Genomic DNA, 20135 nt, shown 5'->3' with positions numbered 1-20135 from the left:
TCGGGTAGGATAAAGGCAAAAAAATCGGGTGAAAATTTCAAGACAAAGAGAAGATCATTCCAAACATTTATTCAAAAGAAGGTAAAAATCAAATAAAGGGAAATAAGAAATCGAACAATCAAACTTTATTTAGAATGTTTTTTGTTGATGTTAGAATTTTTTTTGCACTGCAATTTTCTTCTCATTCAATTCAAAAATGCACTTTTCAATTTTTTCTGCATTGTTCGAACCAAATTGCATTGTTTTTCTACCGTTCGAACAATCAAATTTTCTGGACTGTTTTGTTCAATTCTGCACTGTATCAAATAGTTTTTTTCTTGTTTTTTTTAAACAATCTCAACTTTATCCTGAAAAATGGTGACAAAAAGAGGGAAAAAATAAAGTAGGCTTGGGTAAATGATGTGGTAAACAAAGAAAAGGATAAGACTCAAAATTGGCTAACTAAGGGGTAAAATAAACAAAAAGGTAGGCTATTTTTTGGGAAGAGAAATGGCTTAAATTCTAATGCCTCTATCACACTAAAGCATCACATTCAATCATGTATTCTCGACAAGCATTATGCCACAAGTTCTAGAATGCAAATAATTGGTAAGGACACTCAAATTAAACAAAGAGCAAGAAAGTAAATGTATGCTCATTAGGCTCAAAACTCACATAAAAGGTTAATTGCACTAAGTCATGCTATCAATTCAATCAACAAATGCATAAAATACCAAAAAGTTTAAAGAAAAATCAATTAATCATGCAAATTTCTATTATGCTTCCTGAATTCCATAAACAAACAAGATCCAAATTCACAAGAAAAATCAAAAGAATAAAGCAAAATATGAGATAGGCAGCCAAGAATTTCAACACAACAATTCAAGTAAAATTCAATTTCAACCAATTGAATAAGCAAGGTAAAATTTGATGCAATTTCTACCCCCTCACTTAAGTCATTTTGTCCCAAAATGTAAATTAATGTACAAGAGAGGGAACAAAATACTCCCCTAATCAATGTTGGTCGTGGTGACATCGACCATACCGAAATGGGCCCGGGTGAAGGTATGAGAGAATCTCAGCAAGGTTCATCTCAATGGAATCAAGGCGGTAGTGTACTTCATGAAGTTCATTGCGCACGTCCGATTGTGGATGCTCTTCCAGTGCTTCATTGGGTGTGTCCCTCCAAAGAAATACACACGCATTGCGCGGGGTAATGGTGCCGGAATGAACAATGTGTGGCATATCGGGAATACCGACAACAAGATCCATTGATGTAACACCCTTAACCCATATACGTCTCAATATACGAGTCAAAGATGTCACATCAACTCATAAAGATTTACTGAACTGAAATTTACCTAAAAATTTGTTTCATTTTAAAACATTTATATTTTAACTTTAAAAACTATTTTAAAGATATCTCAACTTATAAATAAATCTTTGTCGTAGAAAAATAAATTCATTTGTTAACCAATGATTTTACCAATTCATGTCTTTTCGTGCAATCTTTTTAAAACATAATAATATAATCTGTTCTTTTCATGTATATATACTAATAAAACTAAACTAAGTGAAATAAATTAAAATAGTTAAAGTTTACTATTGCAAAATATTTAAAATAAATACGATAAATAGAAACTACTTACTAATTATACATGCCACTAAAAGTCAAAGGTAACATCATAGATGTTTTACTGATACTGATATGTATGTCTTTCCAAAAGATGCTCCGATGGCTCCTTACTGCTCGTACTTATCCTTATTAAAACCTACGCATGAAAATTCATCACGCGCTAAGTATATCTTAGTGAGGCAGTAGTAATCTACGGTGAGAAAATCTGAAAATATCATAAAATAAATAAAATAATTCGAATTAACACATTAAACTGGCGAACCAACTTATGCAAGTTGATTTCTTCACTGAGACCTGAAATTTTTTTTAAGTCATGAACTCATGAATATTCTGATAAACAATAATTGATAAAATAAGCATATCATGCTTTCTGTCAACTGGAAATCATTCAAACTTTCATCTTCATATCCCAATACATATTTATGAGAACATAAGATACGCGAGTAAGGTGCGCACTATGCACAACACGGTGCAAATCATAACTGATACTGAGATATGATGCACTTCAGTGCAATCGTAACCTGAACAAAAACGGTGCGAACATTGGTACAATAATGTACCAAAGCTGATATGGTAATTGATAACATTGGTACACGAATGTACCAAGCTGATAATTGATAAGTACTCAACTAATGGCATGCCAAGTGTACTCAACAATGAGCTCATGTATCATAAATAAATCCATCATCAAAATTTCATGCTTGGAAAATTCATACCCTAAGTCATTCATAAAACTGATATAAAATATTATAAAAACATTCTTTATAAGCTTTATAAAATCATATTGTAAATTGAAATGAGGTTGACTTATCACAAGTCATCTTCTATCAAAATAATTAAATAAATAACTGCACTCACATTTCCCTCACTATAGTACCCTTTACGTGATATTCCTAATCACGTGTTTTTCCTTTTCCTTTTGAATGTCCAGATTACTAGATTTATCATGGCCTGAAAATACCAAATAATAACACAAAGTGTTCAAACTACATATTAGTATCGTACTAATATAAAATGCTTTTTAATATTAAAAATTTTATAAAATAAAAATCGAAATTAAAATGATATCACACTGAATCATATCTCCACTATAATTTCTAACTTCTCAAAATACTCACACTAATCCATGAATATTTATTTTCATCCTTAACCCTTCGTCTTTTGCTAACTTACACAAATAAGCCACAAGTTGTGAATTCTTTTTAGAATTCACCTTAACCTTTCCATTTAGTTCATAATGGTCCTTTGCCATTAAGATCATTGCACATTAATTATAAAAATTCCAAAAATTGGGAAAAGTTTGAGGACTATGTGGTAATTTTCTCAAAAATAATTTTAATTCCATAAATGGATTTGGTTAGTGACCAATTTGTAACTTTTGAAAGTTAAGTTGCCAAAGTATAAACTTTTGAAAAGTTTAAGGACTAAAGTATAATTTAAGAAAGTTATGTAATTCGGCCCTGTAAATGAATAGTTTACCCCCAAGAATGACGTTTCTATGGGAATCAAATTTTCGCACAGAGTTAGTATTAAAAGCTATAAAGTGATAAAGTCTGATAAAAAGTCGGTAAAATGGATCGAATAGAAATTTTGGAAAAATTTGAAGGATGTTAAATTAGGCTTAAAAATATTATTTCCACATTTTAAAATGATGAAAAATAATATAAACCATTGGATTTGAGGATTTAATTCCATGTTAAATTTGGACAGTTGGATTAAAGTGGCAAGATTATAATTTTGGGAAATTACAAGGGCAAAATAGTAAAGTGGGAAATATTTTGTTCATCTTTGACTTTTGAAAGATGATAAGGTTGAGGTGTTTTGGTTTTTTGGTAAATATGAAGTTTCATTAAGGGTAAATTGGTATTTTCTCAATTAAATGAATAAAATATTCATTTAAGTTTAAATTAAAGGTAAATTAAAATGAAATTAATCTAAATTTTCATGTAATTGTGTTCATATTTCTTCTCCAAGCCGTGAACCCCTCCAAAGGTAAGAAAAAAATTGTTTTCAATTTTTGAGCAATTTCCTTTGGATTTTGGGTTATGCCGTGAAATAGAAAATTGTTCTACGCGAGAAACGTTATCTTTTGGTACTATTTATGCTTGCTAATCTTGCTTGATTTCAAAGATCTCAAATTTTAGGGTTTGTGTTCACATTAGGGTTCATGAAATTGATGATAAATCTTGATAATTTTGAGGTTGTAGATTTATTTTCAAGCTTGTTTGATGATTAAAACATTTTCAATCTTCCTAGAAATTGTTCTTTAAAATTCGGTAAAATTATTGAGTTATGGAACTTTGTGTTTAGATGAGTTTTGGTTAGGACATTGATTATTGAGATGATGTAAGGTTGGATGGATGTTGATTTCATGCTTGAATCGAATCAAAATCAAATCAAAATCGAGCAAAATCATGAAAAACCTAGTTTTGGAACTTTGAACCATTTGACCTTAGTCTTAAAGAATGAGGAAAATTCTGAGAAATTATGTAATGACTTTAGATGATGTAGGAAGTATTTTGGTAATTTTGAAAAGTTGAAGGACCAAATTGGGGACCATTCGACCTTAGAAAAATTTGGGGACCATTTGGTAATTTTGAAAAGTTTAAAGACCAAATTGGTAATTTTGGAAAAATGATAGGTTGTTGTGTAATTGTTCTATAATTGATGTGCTATACTGGAAATTATTGTTTGAGTGTTGAAATTGAAGTTAGGATGTGAAATTGGATTATTTTGGAAAGCTTGTAAAAGTTGAGGTTTAAATCACAAATATAGAAAGGTTGGGAGCTTAAGTGAAAATATTTTGTGAATTTGGGATAACATTGAACTTGAGTGTCAATTAGAAGTATTAAGGTCCATATTTAAGTTATGACATTGAAATTGTATCGAATAAGCATTGAAAAATTTGTTAGAAATTTATTTTTCCAAAGTATGCCTATGTTAGTAAGATTCTAACATTTGGTTTGAAATTGTGTATGTTTGGAAATGATGTCCATTTAGATTGAGTGCTTGAAATCAAGATCAAGCAATATCAAAACTAAGGAAAAACTTTAGGATGAAATATGAAATCCTAAGGGAAGTTTGCAAGCTAAGGAAACTAGGTGAGTGCAAATTTAATTCATACTTATGTTATCGAACAAACATTGGCTTGCGATGAGCCAGTGACAGAGTTATTATGGTAAAGAGTGACTCCTAAAACGTTATGTTATTTTTTATGCATGCATATATGTGCATTTGGTGAGATAATATAATTAGTGAACAAGTTGAAAATACAAATTGGTGAAATCTGCTTAGAATTTATGTTCTCGACAGTAAGTTTAGAAAATCACCATAAATTCTAAAAAAAATGATTAGAGAATAAATTTTATACTATTGGATTCAAATATCAGTTTATTTTTTTAGAACAAAAGGAAACTGATTTCAAGGTGTATACAAAAAGATATGAATTTTTAACCGATGATAGGTCAGAAAAAGGGGCAATAGATTCTGCTCAAAATACAGATTCTGTCGGTCAACTTTGAAAATTCACCATAAATTGTAAAAATTGAACTAGAAGGATTTCTTTATATGGATACATTCATATTTGAGTCTAGTTTACATTGATATAAACGGAATAATTTTTAAAGGTTTATATTAATACATAATAATATTTCTTTAAAGGTAGTGCAAACTGTCCGGATATGAAATTATGAGAAATTTTGGTTTTAACCAAATTAGAAGTAAAGGATCAAGTTAAAGCTTAGTGAGGTTTATATTTTGACTTGAATATAATGTCAAAATGAGTGCAATGCGTGGATAATATTATACATGGAGTTTTTATACATCCTTGGGTAGGACTTGTGATAAGTCTACCTTGTTTATGTTGACATAATATTTATGTCGTTTATCATATATTTGACATATTCTAAATATGTCAAAGGTTGAATATAAAACAAATTGATCACTGGTTATTATATATGATGTTTATTGCGAATGTTATTTCGGGTATGAATTGTCCAATGTTAAATTATGATAATATACTTTGACATGAATAAAAAATAGACTATATGCCCAAGTAAGTCATTGAGGGACAGGGTATAGTTGGCATGCCATAGAGTATAGCAGCTGCAGGTTTATATTAGCACTAGTGTGTAAGGACACTAACTGCAGGTGGTGAGTATGACCTTATGTGTCATATCTGGATTAGCACTAGAGTGTAAACCTAGTGTAGGTGGTGGGCACGACCCTACATATCATATCCTGATTAGCACTAGAGCGTAAACTTAGGGTAGGTTTAGCACTACGGTGCATATAATTGACTCGCGTACCCAGGTTCCTCAGGATTTAAATTGGGCTATGGTTTATTGGTTAATAAATGAAAAAGTGGCAAATAAGCTTACAGACTTATGGAATAAATGGAAAGTATATTGGTAAGAAACTTTATACATGGTTATATCATGTTAATTTATGGTAACATGAATGGTATGCAGGTAAAGTGAACATATTGCATTGAATATTGTAATTCCTTTAAATTATATGTTGCATTGGTTTTAAATATTTATATGATTGCCTCACTAAGTGTATACTTAGCGTGTGATTATTTTCACGTGTAGGAAAAAAAGGGAAGAAAAGGAGTAAGGAGCTGAGCTTGGCATCAATCAACAAGGAAACATTTACAGGTAACAATGATGACATTCTATGTGCTCTAAAAGTCTTAGCTGGCATGCAACGAGAATGAAATGTCTGCAATTTCTTAATATAATTAATATTAAATATAATTAATAGTATGAATAAATATTATGATTTTTCTCTGAATAATTATTTTATAATAATTGTTCAAGTTATGAAACTAGAGATGTTTGAATGAAACAAAATTATACTCAATTTAAATAAAGAAATGTTTTGAATTTCTGATATGGCATCTGTAACTTGTATTGGTTCACGTATACGGGTTATGGGTGTTACAATAATAACCTTCTTCTTTTTTCTAATTTTAGCCATGGTAGATGATCCAATCTATAAACATGATGGAAGAGACGAGAGTTATGCCTCACTAGCAGTAGCCATTGGTGACGAGTTTGAATCTGAAACAAACCAGTACAAGGTACTAGTATATGTGGGGGTTGAGGAGGCGACCTTTTTTAGGGATTTCACCTCTGTACTTAGGTAGATCGCTAGGTCCCTACATATTTCCTCAATTGCACCACTTCCCCACCAGTACCCTAGCTCAGCCAATGACCATACCCCATAAGTCCCCAATAGATCGGCTCCTCAGATATAAGACCACTGAGTTATTTTGTTCAGAGGATGACAATCCCATATTAGTAGACCAATGGCTTAGAAAACACTTCGTACCCTCAGACAGTTACACATTACCATTGAGGGTAAGCTCAAGTGTATCACCACCTTGCTCAAGGGTGATGTGATATATTGGTGGAGACAGTCAAGATGGCTATGGAGCCTAAAAGGCTCACGTGAGAGTAGTTCCTCACCAAATTCACAAAAATACATCAGAAAGGCTCACATCAATGACCTGAGAGTTTGTACACCTGGTTTAGAGGGACAATACAATCACGAAGTATAAGTGTGAGTTTCTTCGGCTAAGTACACACGCACCAGATTTGATCTCCATAAAGGAAAACCAATGTCATAAGTTCATGGAAGGCCTACACATCGATATCTTATCTCACTTGGAAGTCGACCCCCTAGGGTTTTTACAGAGTTATACTGTTAGGCAAAGACGGTTGAGAGCATCTTGAGTAAGAGGGCTAGACAGACCGTAAAAACTATAGGATATACTAAGAGAGCCCTTGAACCATCAATGTCATCTCAGACTTCAGCCAAGAGGGCCAGAAATAGTCAGGGTATGGGGAGACCCCCAACAAGACATTCGAGAAATATTGGGCAGGGTTTGAATCGAGGAAGTAGATCCGAGTTTAGGAGTTGACCATTAATCTTAGTCTCTAAATCTGATGCCAACGAGTCGACCAAAGGCTTCACTGATCCCATTTGTTCTAAATACGAGAGGAGGCACCTAAGGATATACCAATAGGGGTTCAGGGGTTACTACAGTTGTAGCTCTTTAGATCACTTTTTCCATGAATATTTGAGAATTTAGGGAGCAGTGAACGTAGTAACTCAAGAATCAGGGCCATCAATGTAGAGGGGCCAAGGACCAGTCATAGGTGGTAGTACTATGTCTGGACAATAAAGTAGAGGGAAAATCATGTAAGTTACCGGTGTAGAGTGAGAGTGGCCTCTAGACAGTATGTAATGTGAGCTAGGGAGGAGTGCGATATGACATATGTGATATAAGGTACCTTTACAGTATTTTTCATTCCAGTTACCGTATTGATAGACCCCAGTTCCACTCACTCTTATATCTAGTATCACTTAATTCAGGAAATATAAATACCAGTAGAGGACCTACAGGTAGGTGTTCGAGTATCAAGCCCACTAGGTCTAGACGTTCTTGTGGACAAGATTCACAGGCGATGCCTAGTGGAGATCCAGGATCAAACTTTTCCAGCAAAACTAATAGAGTTACCCTTTAGAGAATTCAACATGATCTTGGGGAATGATTGGTTAAACGAACACGATACCAGCATGAAGTGCAAAGATAAGAGGCTTAATGTTATAGCAACTGATTGGACCAAGTTAGTGATGACCAGTGAGAAACCCAACCAGTTGAGTATAATGTCAACCATAAAAGTATTAAGGATGATAGATCGTGGTTATGAGGACTTCTTGGCTCATGTGGTAACACCCAAATTTCAGTTCTAATACTCCAGTATATCCAAATAGTGTGGGATTTTCCTGATGTGTTCCTAGAAGAATTGTAGGGTATAACACCGTAACGTGAATTAGATTTTGGCATTGAGGTAATGTCATGTTCAGCTCCAGTGTCCATTGCTCCCTATCGCATGGAACTGACATAACTCAAAGAACCACCCTAACATCAGTCTTATTCATTAAAAAGAAATATGGGTCAAGAGGTTGTGCATCGACTACAAATAGTTGAAGAAGTTAACCATCAAGAACCATTTTCCACTATCTGGGATAGACGACCTCTTCTCCCATCTTAGGGGAGTGTGCATGTTCTCAAAGATCTATATGCGGTCAGGCTACAATCAGTTGAAATTCAAGGATGCATATGTGGTAGAGATAGCTTTCAGGACAAGGTATGGCCATTACGAGTTCTTGGTAATGTTTTTTGGACTCACCAATGCCCCGAAGATATTCATAGACCTAATGAACCAAGATTTCCACCGATACTTAGATCAGTTTGTGTTGGTGTTTATAGATGATATCCTAGTGTATTCCCATTCAGAGAATAAACATGATCAGTATCTCTGCATCATCCTTCAGATGTTCAAAGACAGATAGTTATATGCCAAGTTCGAGATGTATGAGTTTTAGCTACCAGAGATGCCATTCTTGGGACATGTCGTGTCAGCGGACAATATCAAAGTCAACCCCCAGAAAATTCAGGCAATAGTTGAGTAAGAGCCACCTAAAAAAATACCAGAAGTACACAGTTTCCTTAACTTAGACTGATAATATCGTCGATTCATTCAGGGCTTCTCGATGATAGCCTTCCCACTAACCAATCTGCTTTAGAAAGAAGTTCCTTTATTTTGAATGAGAAGCGACAGAAGAGCTTCAAACAGTTCAAGGTCTTCTGGACCCAAGCCCAGTGATGACCAAACCATAGTCGAGTAAGGACTTAACAGTTTTCAACGATGTCTCGTTGAATGGTCTTGGATGTGTTTTGATATATGAGTGTAAGGTGGTAGCTTAAGTAACCCGCTAGCTTAAACCTCATGAGTGCAATTTCCATACCCATGACTTAGAAGTAGCAGTAGTTGTGTTCACCTTGAAGATAGGGTGACACTACCTCTTAGGTGAGAAGTGTCACATCTTCACCGATCAAAAGAGCCTTAAGTACCTACTCACTCATAATTAGTTGAATTTAAGACAATACAGATGGTTCGATTTTCTTAAAGATTACTATTGTGTGATTGATTACCACTAAGGAAAGGCTAATGTTGTGGCCAACGCCTTAAGTAGAAAGTTAATGACAGAGTTACGAACCCTCCTAGCATGTTTGAGTTTAACTAGTGAAACTGGATTGATAAATGAGTTAAAAGTTGAACCAAAATTTGCAGGTGAGACCAAAAGGTTGTAGAGTTCAGACAGTCGATTAAGGACTTGGGTTGAGCAGGTTCGCTAAGGGAAGGCCCCATGTTTTGAGCTTCGTGATGTATATGTGTTGTACTTCAGGGGTCAGTTGTGCATACCGCAGACGCTCAGTTACCTAGTAAGATTCTCCATGAGGCATATTACAGTCCACTCTCAGTACACCCAGGCAACAATAAGATGTACCAAGAGCTTCGTCGGTTGTTTTGATTGCCAGATACAAAAAGGGAAGTTTCAGAGTTTGTCGCTAGATGTCTTGTATGTTAGCAGGTTAAACCTAAACACTAGGTTCCCTTAGGATTACTTTAGTCCATTCAGATTCCTTAGTGGAAATGGGACACGATAACCTTGGACTTTGTGACCGAGTTACCATTAACCAAATAGAGGTATGACACAGTTTGGGTCATTGTAGAGCGCTTAACCAAATTAGCTCATTTTGTCCTAGTTAGGATGGACTATACCTTAGAGAGGTTAGCTCATTTGTATATCTATAAGATAGTGAAGTTGCATGGTATACCAATTTTGATCATATCAAACAGAGACCCTTGATTCACCTCTCGCTTTTGGAAGCTCTTCATGAATCCTTAGGCACTAAACTACACTTCAACATAGCTTTCCATTCCCAGACAGATGGCCAGTCAGAGTGAGTTATCCAGATTTTAGAAGACCTGCTTAGGTGTACAATTATTGATCTAGAGAGTAGTTGGGAGAACCACCTGCCTTTAGTGGAGTTTTCCTACAACAATAGTTTTCAGTCGTGCATTCGGATGGCTCCTTATGAGGACTTGATCGAACTCAGTGAGGGTAAGATAGTAGGCCCAGACTTGATCAGAGAAACAAAGAGAAAGTTCAATTGATTCAGAGCCGGCTAAAGGAGGCTTCAGACAGGCAGAGGTCTTATGCAAACTTGAAGCATAAAGACATCGAGTTCGCAGTATGAGACAAAGTGTTCCTCAAGGTTTTCCCTTAGAAGAAAGTACTTCACTTTGGGTGGAAGGGAAAGTTAGCTCCTTACTTTATAGGACCTTATATGGTACTAGAGAGGTTCGGACCAGTGGCTTACAAGTTAGCTTTAACACCAGAATTGGAGTGCATCCACAATGTGTTCCATATGCCCATGCTCAAGAGATACCATTCAGATCCTTCTCATGATATACCCCTAGAGTAGGTAGATGTCAGCCCAGACATGACCTACACAGAAGAGCCACTCAGAATCCTAGAAAGGGATGTAAGAGAGTTAAGGAACAAGATGATTCATTTGGTGAAAGTATTGTGGATGAACCGTGACATTGAGGAAGCAATGTAGGAAACCGATGAGGACATACAACTTAAGTATCCTCACCTCTTCTATCCAAGTAAATTTTGAGGATGAAATTTTTAATTACGATAGGAGAGTTGTAATGCCCTGAATTTCAGGTTAGGAGTTTTGGGTTAATTTGAATCGGGGTTGGAATAAAACCCATGGCTTGTAGGAAGCCTTGACCCAAGATAAGTGAAATTGGGCTTGGATTGAGCCCAATAGTGGATAAAAAAGGCATTTTTAGTTTGTAACCAAAATCAGTAGGACCAAGGGTGTAATTATACCATTGTTCAAAATTAAAGCTGAAAACCAATAAGGAAGAGTGATCTCACGTCTAATTTCTCTCCTTTTCTCAACTTTCTTTGTCATTTCCCCCTACAAAAGCTCAATCATCTTCCTCCTCAAACCTAAGAAAAAGGTAGAAGTTTTATAGCCTTCCAAGTGTTGTAAGAGAAAGTTAAGGTAAGAACCACAATCTCCTTACCTCAAGCATCATTTCAAGCTCCCATTTGTAAGTTTTGGTGTAGGAAACCAAAAATGGATTTAGTAGAGATTTTAGAAACCTAGATGAAACCAAGTCGTTTTTAAAGGATTTGGACCTTTAGAAAAATTTTAATTTCCTTTTTAAGCTTCCCAACAATGTTAGTAACTTGTATGCTTGATTTTATCTTAATGAGGAAAGTTAGAGAAAGCTCTAAAGCAAGGGGAAATAAGAAGCTCACCTTAGACGTTTTCAGCAGCCTATATTAACAAGGTAACTCACTTCTAACTCTACCACTTGTAGTTCATTAAGTGTGTTTTGGTAGGTTGCATAAGCTTGAAGCATGTTCATGGTAGATTTTAGTGTTTGAGTGTTTTTAAAATGTTTATGACCTTTTTATGACCCCTAATATTAGACATAACACTTAAACATAAGTTGAGGACCTCAATAGGGCTTTTGGGGTAGAAAAATAGGATTCTTATACCAAAATAGGGCACCCCAAAGCATGGGTATCGATACTGGAAGAACAATATTGATATTGTCACTACAACAAAAATATCTTTAACGGCGTTTTAATACCAAACGCCACTAATTTTTGCACATAACACGACGTTTATGAAAAAACGCCACAAAATAATAACATTAACAACATTTTTAGAAATGCCACTACAGCTCGTACTTTAGTAGCATTTTTAAAAAAAAACTTTGCAATTTCACATTACATTAGTGGCATTTTTATATAAAAAAAACCGCAATTTCATGTTATATTTGTGGCATTTTGTGGTAAACGCCGCAATTTCACGCTATATTAGTGCTTTTGTCTAGAAAACGACGCTACATACGCGTACTGGCGTTTGTCTAACACACGCAGTGATTGCAATTTTTCAAAACTGTAGTAGCCTTTTAAATCTCAAATCAAACGAAGATAGAGAAGCAGCAAATAGTTTGAAATAACCTCTCTTAACGAATCCCGATCAGAACCCCCAACATCAACAAAAATAAGAGATGGCAGTCTCACTATTTCAAACAACGTAAAGCCTTTAGCTTGAATATCAACGCTTTGTGCCCTGATGATTTGATAAGCCTAAGATTTCAAGCCTTTCAATAATTTCGAATCGCAATCACCAAACCCAACCCCAAAATCAGCAATGCTGGAGTCATCTTCTCAACCCCCAAATTACCTAATCTCACCCACCACACCGCCGCCGTCTCCGCCGCCAGCCCCACCACCCATAAAACCCAACCAGTTTTTTTCTTTGATATCCAGCAGACCCTCCCTCCGAGTGACTTCAGAGTTCGACAGCGACAGCCGTTTCTTTCAGAAGGTCAAACGTCAGATCTCGGAGCCTCTCTTGGCGTTAACTTCGAAACACTTGTCGATTCACAAAGACCCTCAAGAACAAAATGCCCTCATCAAAAGCTCCTTCGATGTGGGTCCTAAGTTGCATTTCAAAGTTGCTCACGATGTCAAGGTTTCCCCCTTTTTCCCCTTTAAAAGGCATGTTTCTGCTAATGGTAGTTCTTGAGCTGCTAATGTTAATTAAAATATATGAAATTGAAAGCTTGGGATTATTATTTGACACTCTGCATGTAAGATTTGAAAATTTTGGTGAGAGTCATTACGATGCAGATTCAAAGAGAGAACTTTTGGTATAACCACCGGTATCCCGCAATTCATTTTCAGCTATTGTTTTGGGTACTCAATTGTAAGATGTCTGTGGCATCATACTGTTATTATTTCTATGCATAACTCAACACCGGATGACCGGATTGATGATAGTGCCCTTGCATTTTTATGCTTATGGATAATCGCCTTTTGATGTGCTTCTTTTCCAATTTAATATGCTTAAACATATCCGCACAGCCTAAAGCAACAATAAGATTTCTCACGGGTGAAGTTACACTCGAGGAGAAAGAAGAAGAGGAAGAGGAAGTGTCAAGGAAATTGTTGATCAATGGAATTCTTAAAGGTCCAATTTTGAATGGGGTCGGTGCAGCCCATTACACAGACAAAGAACTGAAATTAAGATACTCGTATAAGGTGATTTTTTCTTCAGCTTTACAAGCTACCGTGTCTTGTATGGGAGTTCCAATGGCATATTTCTTGTTGAATAACTTAGATGGCTCATTTCAACATTATGGATGCCCGATTTTCCGACTTTTGATGTTTCCTTTTCGTAGTGGTTTTGATGGTTTATGAATTGCTGGATGGAGCACGGTCATTTATTCCTAGCATTTCACTGACGTTGAATGCTGTATCATTAGTATTCAAGGACGTTTCACTCTATCAGATAAGTTGAGGTTAGAACTCCCTCCACACTGTCAATATTGGAATCTCATGGAATTACATGTTCTTATTGGCTATCGACATGTATCTTTTTCTGGACATGAGTTATTTTTCTTGCAATATCTATTTCTATTTTATCTGCAGCTATTGGTACAATTTCAGTTCGAACGGTTGGAGTGCCGTCTACAAGCACATGTATGATAGAGACTTCAAATTCAAAGCTGGCTACGATTCAGAGGTCCGTCTTGGTTGGGCTTCACTATGGGTAAGTTCTCGTATTTGTACAAACTTGCTTTTTTCTTGTTGAACTATATGGTCTTTACATGGCAAGTTTAGCATTATATGCTTCAGACTACGATGACGTTTGTTTTAAGTTGGAGAAGAAAACGAAAAGGCAAAAATGGCCCCTCTGAAAATGAAAGTCCAGTTTATGCTCCAGGTAGCACAAGATGACATTAAAGCATCAGCGTTAATGTTTCGTGTTAAAAAGAGGTGGGATATATTGTAGTCTCAATACTCTTTCTATAAACAGTGTGGTTTTAGAACCTTTATAACAATGATGCTAATTGCTATATAATGATAATATTGCATCAATTAAGTATATCTCAAAGATATACATTTTGGCATCATGGTTGGTAAATGAAATATAGATGCTATGCAATGATGTTTCTTTGGTTGTTATACATTATGCAATGAAATTGTATAAGCATTATTTAATTTTTGTATTTTTTTTTGTAATATAGATATGGACCAGCACCCTCCAGTCCAGAGAACAATTCTGACAGCAAGTCCAATTGTTGGATTTCCAAAGGTGCGTGTAAAACCATAATAAAGTAACTTGTTTGTCCCTTTGTTCACATTCTAACCATTATGGCCACCGAAATAAATATATATTGGTATGTTAACACAGCTGAATACAAAACTACTGTTTTTTTTTCATATTATTATTATTATTATTATTATACAAAACTACTGATTTTTAACCAACTGTTACTCCTTTAAATCTAAATTTCTATTATTATTGTTGTACAAAAGTACAGGTTTTTTTCATATGCTTGTTTCATACTTAACACTTTAGGAGTCGGTTGTCTAGTGTAATGGTCAAGCTTCAAAGACATGAATTCTCTAAGTACATGACTCCCATTACAATGTCTATTTTTCTTGAACTATCCATATCATAATCTTTGTTATTGATTAAAAATGCTGATCCTTGATCATTTTGCTTCATACAGATTATTGAGAACGTGATTCGACCCAAGCATTCATTCTCCAAGAGACAAAAGCAAACCATCATGTACTATGTTTATTATATTGCATAAGTAGGAAGCATGAAAATACACATGCAATTAGTTTGTTTTTCTGTTTCTTGTATATGTATATATATATATATATATATATATATACATTTTTATGTATTTTGTGATATTAATGCTTTCCGCCCTTTTAGTTTCAAATGACTTGTTTTTATTTAAATATCTAGAATATATGCTTTGATCATTCTTGCTGTGGGTACATAATGGTGTTTTAAGCTACTAATGTAGGTGCTCCTAATTGTGTCTTTTGCAGCGTTTTGTGATGAAGACACCACTAATGATGGACATATTTGTGGCGATTGTAAAGGAAAATGCCACTAAATATATGGTCAATAACGGCGTTTATAGTAAATACACAACTAAAGAAAAGGTAATTTGCGACGTTTGTGCTCAAAATGCCGTTATATGTCGTGACCTTTTGCGGCGCTTGTTCCCTAAACGTCGCTATATGTCAACCTTTTATGACATTTATTCCCAAAACACCGTTATATGTCAGGACATTTGCCATGTTTGCACCCAAAATGTCGCTATATGTTACGACCTATTGCGCCGTTTGTTCCCAAAACATCGTTATATGTCGTGACCTTTTGAGGCGTTTTATGTTTCGAAATGTTGCTAACTTTTACGGTGCCCGTTATACCGGCGCTTCTTGAGGTGCTTTTGCAAGCGTCAGAAAGTTTTTAGCAGCGCTTAAAAATGATATAGGGCTAAAAAATACCGCTAAAAACCTATTTTGTTGCGGTGTGTTTTTAAAGAGTAACATTGATACTCATTCAAGGAGTATTGGTATTGGGGTCGCGGTTCGCGGTTTCGATACTCTTCGAGTTGTATTGAAACCTATAACGCCCTGAAAATTGGGTCAACCTGAGGTTCGTTTTGGAGCTTAAAAGATTTATTAAATAGCTTGGACTAAGGGGCCGTTTGTTTACTGCTGAATGGAACCATTCAGCGCTGAATGTTGAACGGTTCAGCATTCAGCGTGTTTGATTCTCACCTCTGAATAAAGACTATGCTGAATGAAACAACAAAACACTGCTGAATGAAACAGCAAAACACTACTGAATGATTCAGCATTAAAATACATTTTGAATCATTAAGCACCCGTTACTTTACCATAATACCTATTTTTTCACATGTTGTCTTATTAAACAATCATATATTATAATATAATAGATCATTATGAAGGTAAAAATGAAAATATTCATAATTCAGATTGTACATTCAGAACCATTATCAAACAACATGTCACATTCAATCCAATTCATACAGAGCCTTTGAATCATTCAGACCATTGAATCATTCATCGCTTAATCATTTTCTTTTATCAAACAACCCCTAATTTTATTTGGATTTGGGTTGAGTTGGACCCAAAAGATTTAAGAAAGGTGATGATATTTTTATGAACCTAAAAATGTAGGGATTTAAAGTGTAGTATACCCAATTTTATTTTAAAAGCTAAAAACGCCTTTAATTTATAGTATTTTACATGAACATCCCCCATAATATCTTACCCACTCTTCTTCTTCTTATTCTTCCATCCATTCTTCTTCCACTACCTCTCATTTTCCAACTTTGTAAATCTAGTTTGGCTTATCTAAGGTGAGATTCTTAATCCTTATCTTTCTAGCTTCAATTCAAACTCTATTTTGCAAGTTTTAAACAATAGTTTCCAAAATGGTTTTTTGGGAGGTTTGATAGAATCTAAGGATTTTAGGTTACTGTTGTTAGATTCAAGATGCAAGAAGTGCTCTAATCTCTATTTCTATCACTTAGTTAACTTAGAAATTCCTATTTCTTATCCTTGAATAGTGAAATAAGTTGGAGAAAGTTCAAAAGCTAAAGAAAAAGGGAAAACACCTCTTGAGTGAGTTGGGGGTTTCCCAAGAGCTTTGAGGTAACACACTTACAACTCTTCCATACTCTTTATTGGGTCATTTGTAAGTCATGATAGCATAAAAGTTTAGATTAAAGCTTGGTGAGATAACAATAGTATATTACATGTTTTGAATGTATAAGCATATTTAAAGCCTTATTTATGATCCTACATGTAGCAATGTGAGTGAGTTTATGTGCCCAAATAATGCATTTTCGAGGGAGGGTATCGATATTAGAGGGATCAGTATCGATACTGTTCATGTTGAGGCTTAAAATTATGAATTTTGTAAGTGCATTATTGATACTCCTTTAAGGAGTATCGATATCGAGGAATTGGTATCGAGATCAAAATGTTTGGTATTGAGACCTAAATTCTAGAATATTATTTTGATATCAGTACTCAAGGGAGTATCGATACCCAAGCCCCAAGTATTGATCTCCCCATATGAGTATCAATACTTCCCCTTCTAAAATAAGATAGTCTGGTTCAGAGGTATCGATACCAAATAGTTATTTGGGCTATAAAATTTGAGGAATTGTAAAGGCTAGTGATGATCCTAAAAAGCTCTAATTATCCTCTAATAAAACTACAAATGGAACAATATAAATGCTTAATTTCACATAGAAACAAGATTAATTAGGGTAATATAAAACTAGCCTTGCTTGAATATTTGGGAAACGATCCGGACACCTGAGTTCCCTTAGAAACGTTAACAGCGTCGAAAGTATAGAAACAGTCTGAATATCCTTAGGTAGTGTGCAAGTCACTTTAAACTGACTAGTTAGGGAGCAAGGTCTGACACTCGCAAGGGGTGGGCTAGTCAAGGTTGTGGTGTCCGATGCATAGATTTCGATGACCACATCCTCAGTAAACTAGAGGGGGGTGCATGAGCTCCGAGATGCAGAAATCCCTTAGCCATACCATGATGTCTGCCATAGTGTAGAGAGTGAGAATATGAGTATACTCATTATATTAGTTTATCAATTGTTGAGCATGTTATTATTGAACCCTTGTTAGTATGACTTAGTTTTCAATGTGGCACTGGTTAGTTAGCTCAGCGTTTGAAATTTGTTTCCTTACGCAGGTTCCTAGGTGGAGCACTTGAAGAACCTTTGTGCTGAGTAGATCCAGACTCTGATATTTCGGAGCAGAGTATGTCCTGGTTTCTTCTTAGAGGGCATCTATATTTGTAACCCTTATTTTGTATGTCGAGTCGTAACTTATTTTAAATTATGGTTTGTACAGTTTGAATTGTATTTTGGGAGCTCCCAACTGTAAATTGCTTTGTATGAAAGTTATTGTCTATTTTATCACAAGTAATTATTAATGAATGTTTTTTCATTGAATATGATTAAGAAAATTTTTGTTAGCTACTCCAATGGTTCTGTGTGACGCTCTCATCGGACGATTGTGTGTCATACTGGTGTAGGGTGTTACATTTAGTGGTATCAGAGCATCAAGTTTAGATGTTCCTAGGACTCGCGGGTTAGAGTTAGTAAAAGTTTATGAATATACATGCCTCTAGAGATGTTAAGAGTACTTCTGCTTCTGAAAATGTTGAAAGTAACCCCTCCTATTGTTTAAATTTCAGAAATTAGATATGGATGAGAGCCTAGGCCACAGTTAGGATGGTAGACATTAGAGTGGGTCGTTCCCTGCGGATAATCTAGGTGATGAATATGTCCTTGATATAGTGTTTGAAGAGCCTAGGGATGCGGGGGTCGAGGAGGTGACTTTCTTTAGAGATGTGACAGAAACCCATTGGCGTATAGCCAGAGCCCTACTTCATATGCCCTCTACCTTACCTACTCAGCCAGTTCAACTAGCCTCACATGCAGTAGCATCTCAAAAGACCCCAGTTGAGAGGCTCCAAAGATACCAGATCGTAGATTTCTTCTGCAAGGGAGAATATCTTCTAGCGGTTGATCAATGGTTTAGAGAGACCCTTAGGAATCTTCGCCAGTTGCACCACACCCCTGAGTGTATACTGGTTTGTGTCATCTCTATGCTAAATGGCGATGCCATAGATTGGTGGGAGACGATTGAGATGTCTCTCCAGTTGGAGCGACCTACCTGGGATCATTTTCTAGAAGAATTTCATTAGAAATATATTGGAGAGGCTTATGTGAATGACTCGTATCTAGCTGACCCATGGCAACCGTACAATGTTTGAGTATGAGGTGAAGTTCCTCCACCTGAGCCGATATGCACCAGAGTTGGTGTCAACAAAGTATCACCACTTCCAGAAGTTTAGAGAAGGCCTCCGTTTGGATATTCTCACCCACTTAGCTTTCGATCCGCCAATAGTTTTTATTGAGTTAGTTCGACAGGAAAAAGGTATCAAGAGGGTTTTAGAGAGGAGTTTAGCAGAGGTAGAGGCTATCTCTAGTCAGAACAGAGGAGTGGTCATTCGGATATTCCTAACAGCCGAAGAGGGTCAGAGATTTTCAGGGTACTTAAAGAGCTCTAATAGGCAAGTCTAGCAGATATCCTCACAGTGTGAGAAGAGGTGGCGACCGATCTAGCCGGCATAGGAGACCATTGTCCACTACATCAGTTACGAGTTTGAGAGGTTCTTCGAGGTCGCAGTCTCATCCTAGTTGTCCCACCTATGATAAGAGGCAATTAGGGGTTTGCCGATAGGGGTCCAAGGAATGTTATCACTGTGGTTCCCTGGACCATTTCGTCAAAGATTGCCTAGAGGCACAGGAGGTGACCCCAGTTTCTACCCAGAAATTAACACCGTCAGTTCAGAGGGGTAAAGGACTTCAAAGAGTTAGAAGTTCTGCATCCGATCAGTTTGGTAGGGTGCATCCCGATCTGGGGCCAGTGCTAAGCCCAAAGTAGTCTCTCGTTAGTATGTAGTCCGAGCTCGTGAGAATTGAGTTACTGTTGATGTAATCCCAAATACTTTTGATGTGTTTTCCCTCCCAGTTACCACATTGATCGACTCATCTACTCACTCCTATATTTTATATGACCTAGCCCAAGAAAGAAAACTCCCAGTTGAGAAACTTAAGACTGAAGTTCGAGTGTCCAACCCTCTAGGATTAGATGTTCTAGTAGATGAAATTCATTATAGATG

The 20135-nt window shown here is 35.8% G+C and overlaps 1 protein-coding gene across 1 annotated transcript; it reads left to right on the top strand.

The window, feature by feature from the left end:
- The first annotated feature begins 12722 nt into the window (after positions 1 to 12722).
- LOC120193004 (outer envelope pore protein 37, chloroplastic-like) lies at positions 12723 to 13774 on the top strand. Its single transcript, XM_039195642.1, has 2 exons — positions 12723 to 13046; positions 13439 to 13774. The coding sequence occupies exons 1-2, from the start codon at positions 12723 to 12725 to the stop codon at positions 13772 to 13774; spliced, it is 660 nt and encodes a 219-aa protein (XP_039051573.1).
- The last annotated feature ends 6361 nt before the right edge of the window (positions 13775 to 20135 follow it).

The sequence above is a fragment of the Hibiscus syriacus genome, unplaced genomic scaffold (assembly GCF_006381635.1).
Source record: "Hibiscus syriacus cultivar Baekdansim isolate YM2019G1 unplaced genomic scaffold, ASM638163v2 tig00116984_pilon, whole genome shotgun sequence".
Taxonomy (NCBI): Eukaryota; Viridiplantae; Streptophyta; class Magnoliopsida; order Malvales; family Malvaceae; genus Hibiscus; species Hibiscus syriacus.
This window is presented reverse-complemented; position numbering and strand designations above follow the sequence as displayed.

Bases quoted from the DNA above. Each gene is read 5' to 3' on its own strand.
- LOC120193004 (XM_039195642.1), top strand. From the start codon at position 12,723: ATGCTGGAGTCATCTTCTCAACCCCCAAATTACCTAATCTCACCCACC. The intron at 13,047-13,438 runs GTTTCCCCCTTT...ATATCCGCACAG, and splicing joins AAGTTGCTCACGATGTCAAG to CCTAAAGCAACAATAAGATT.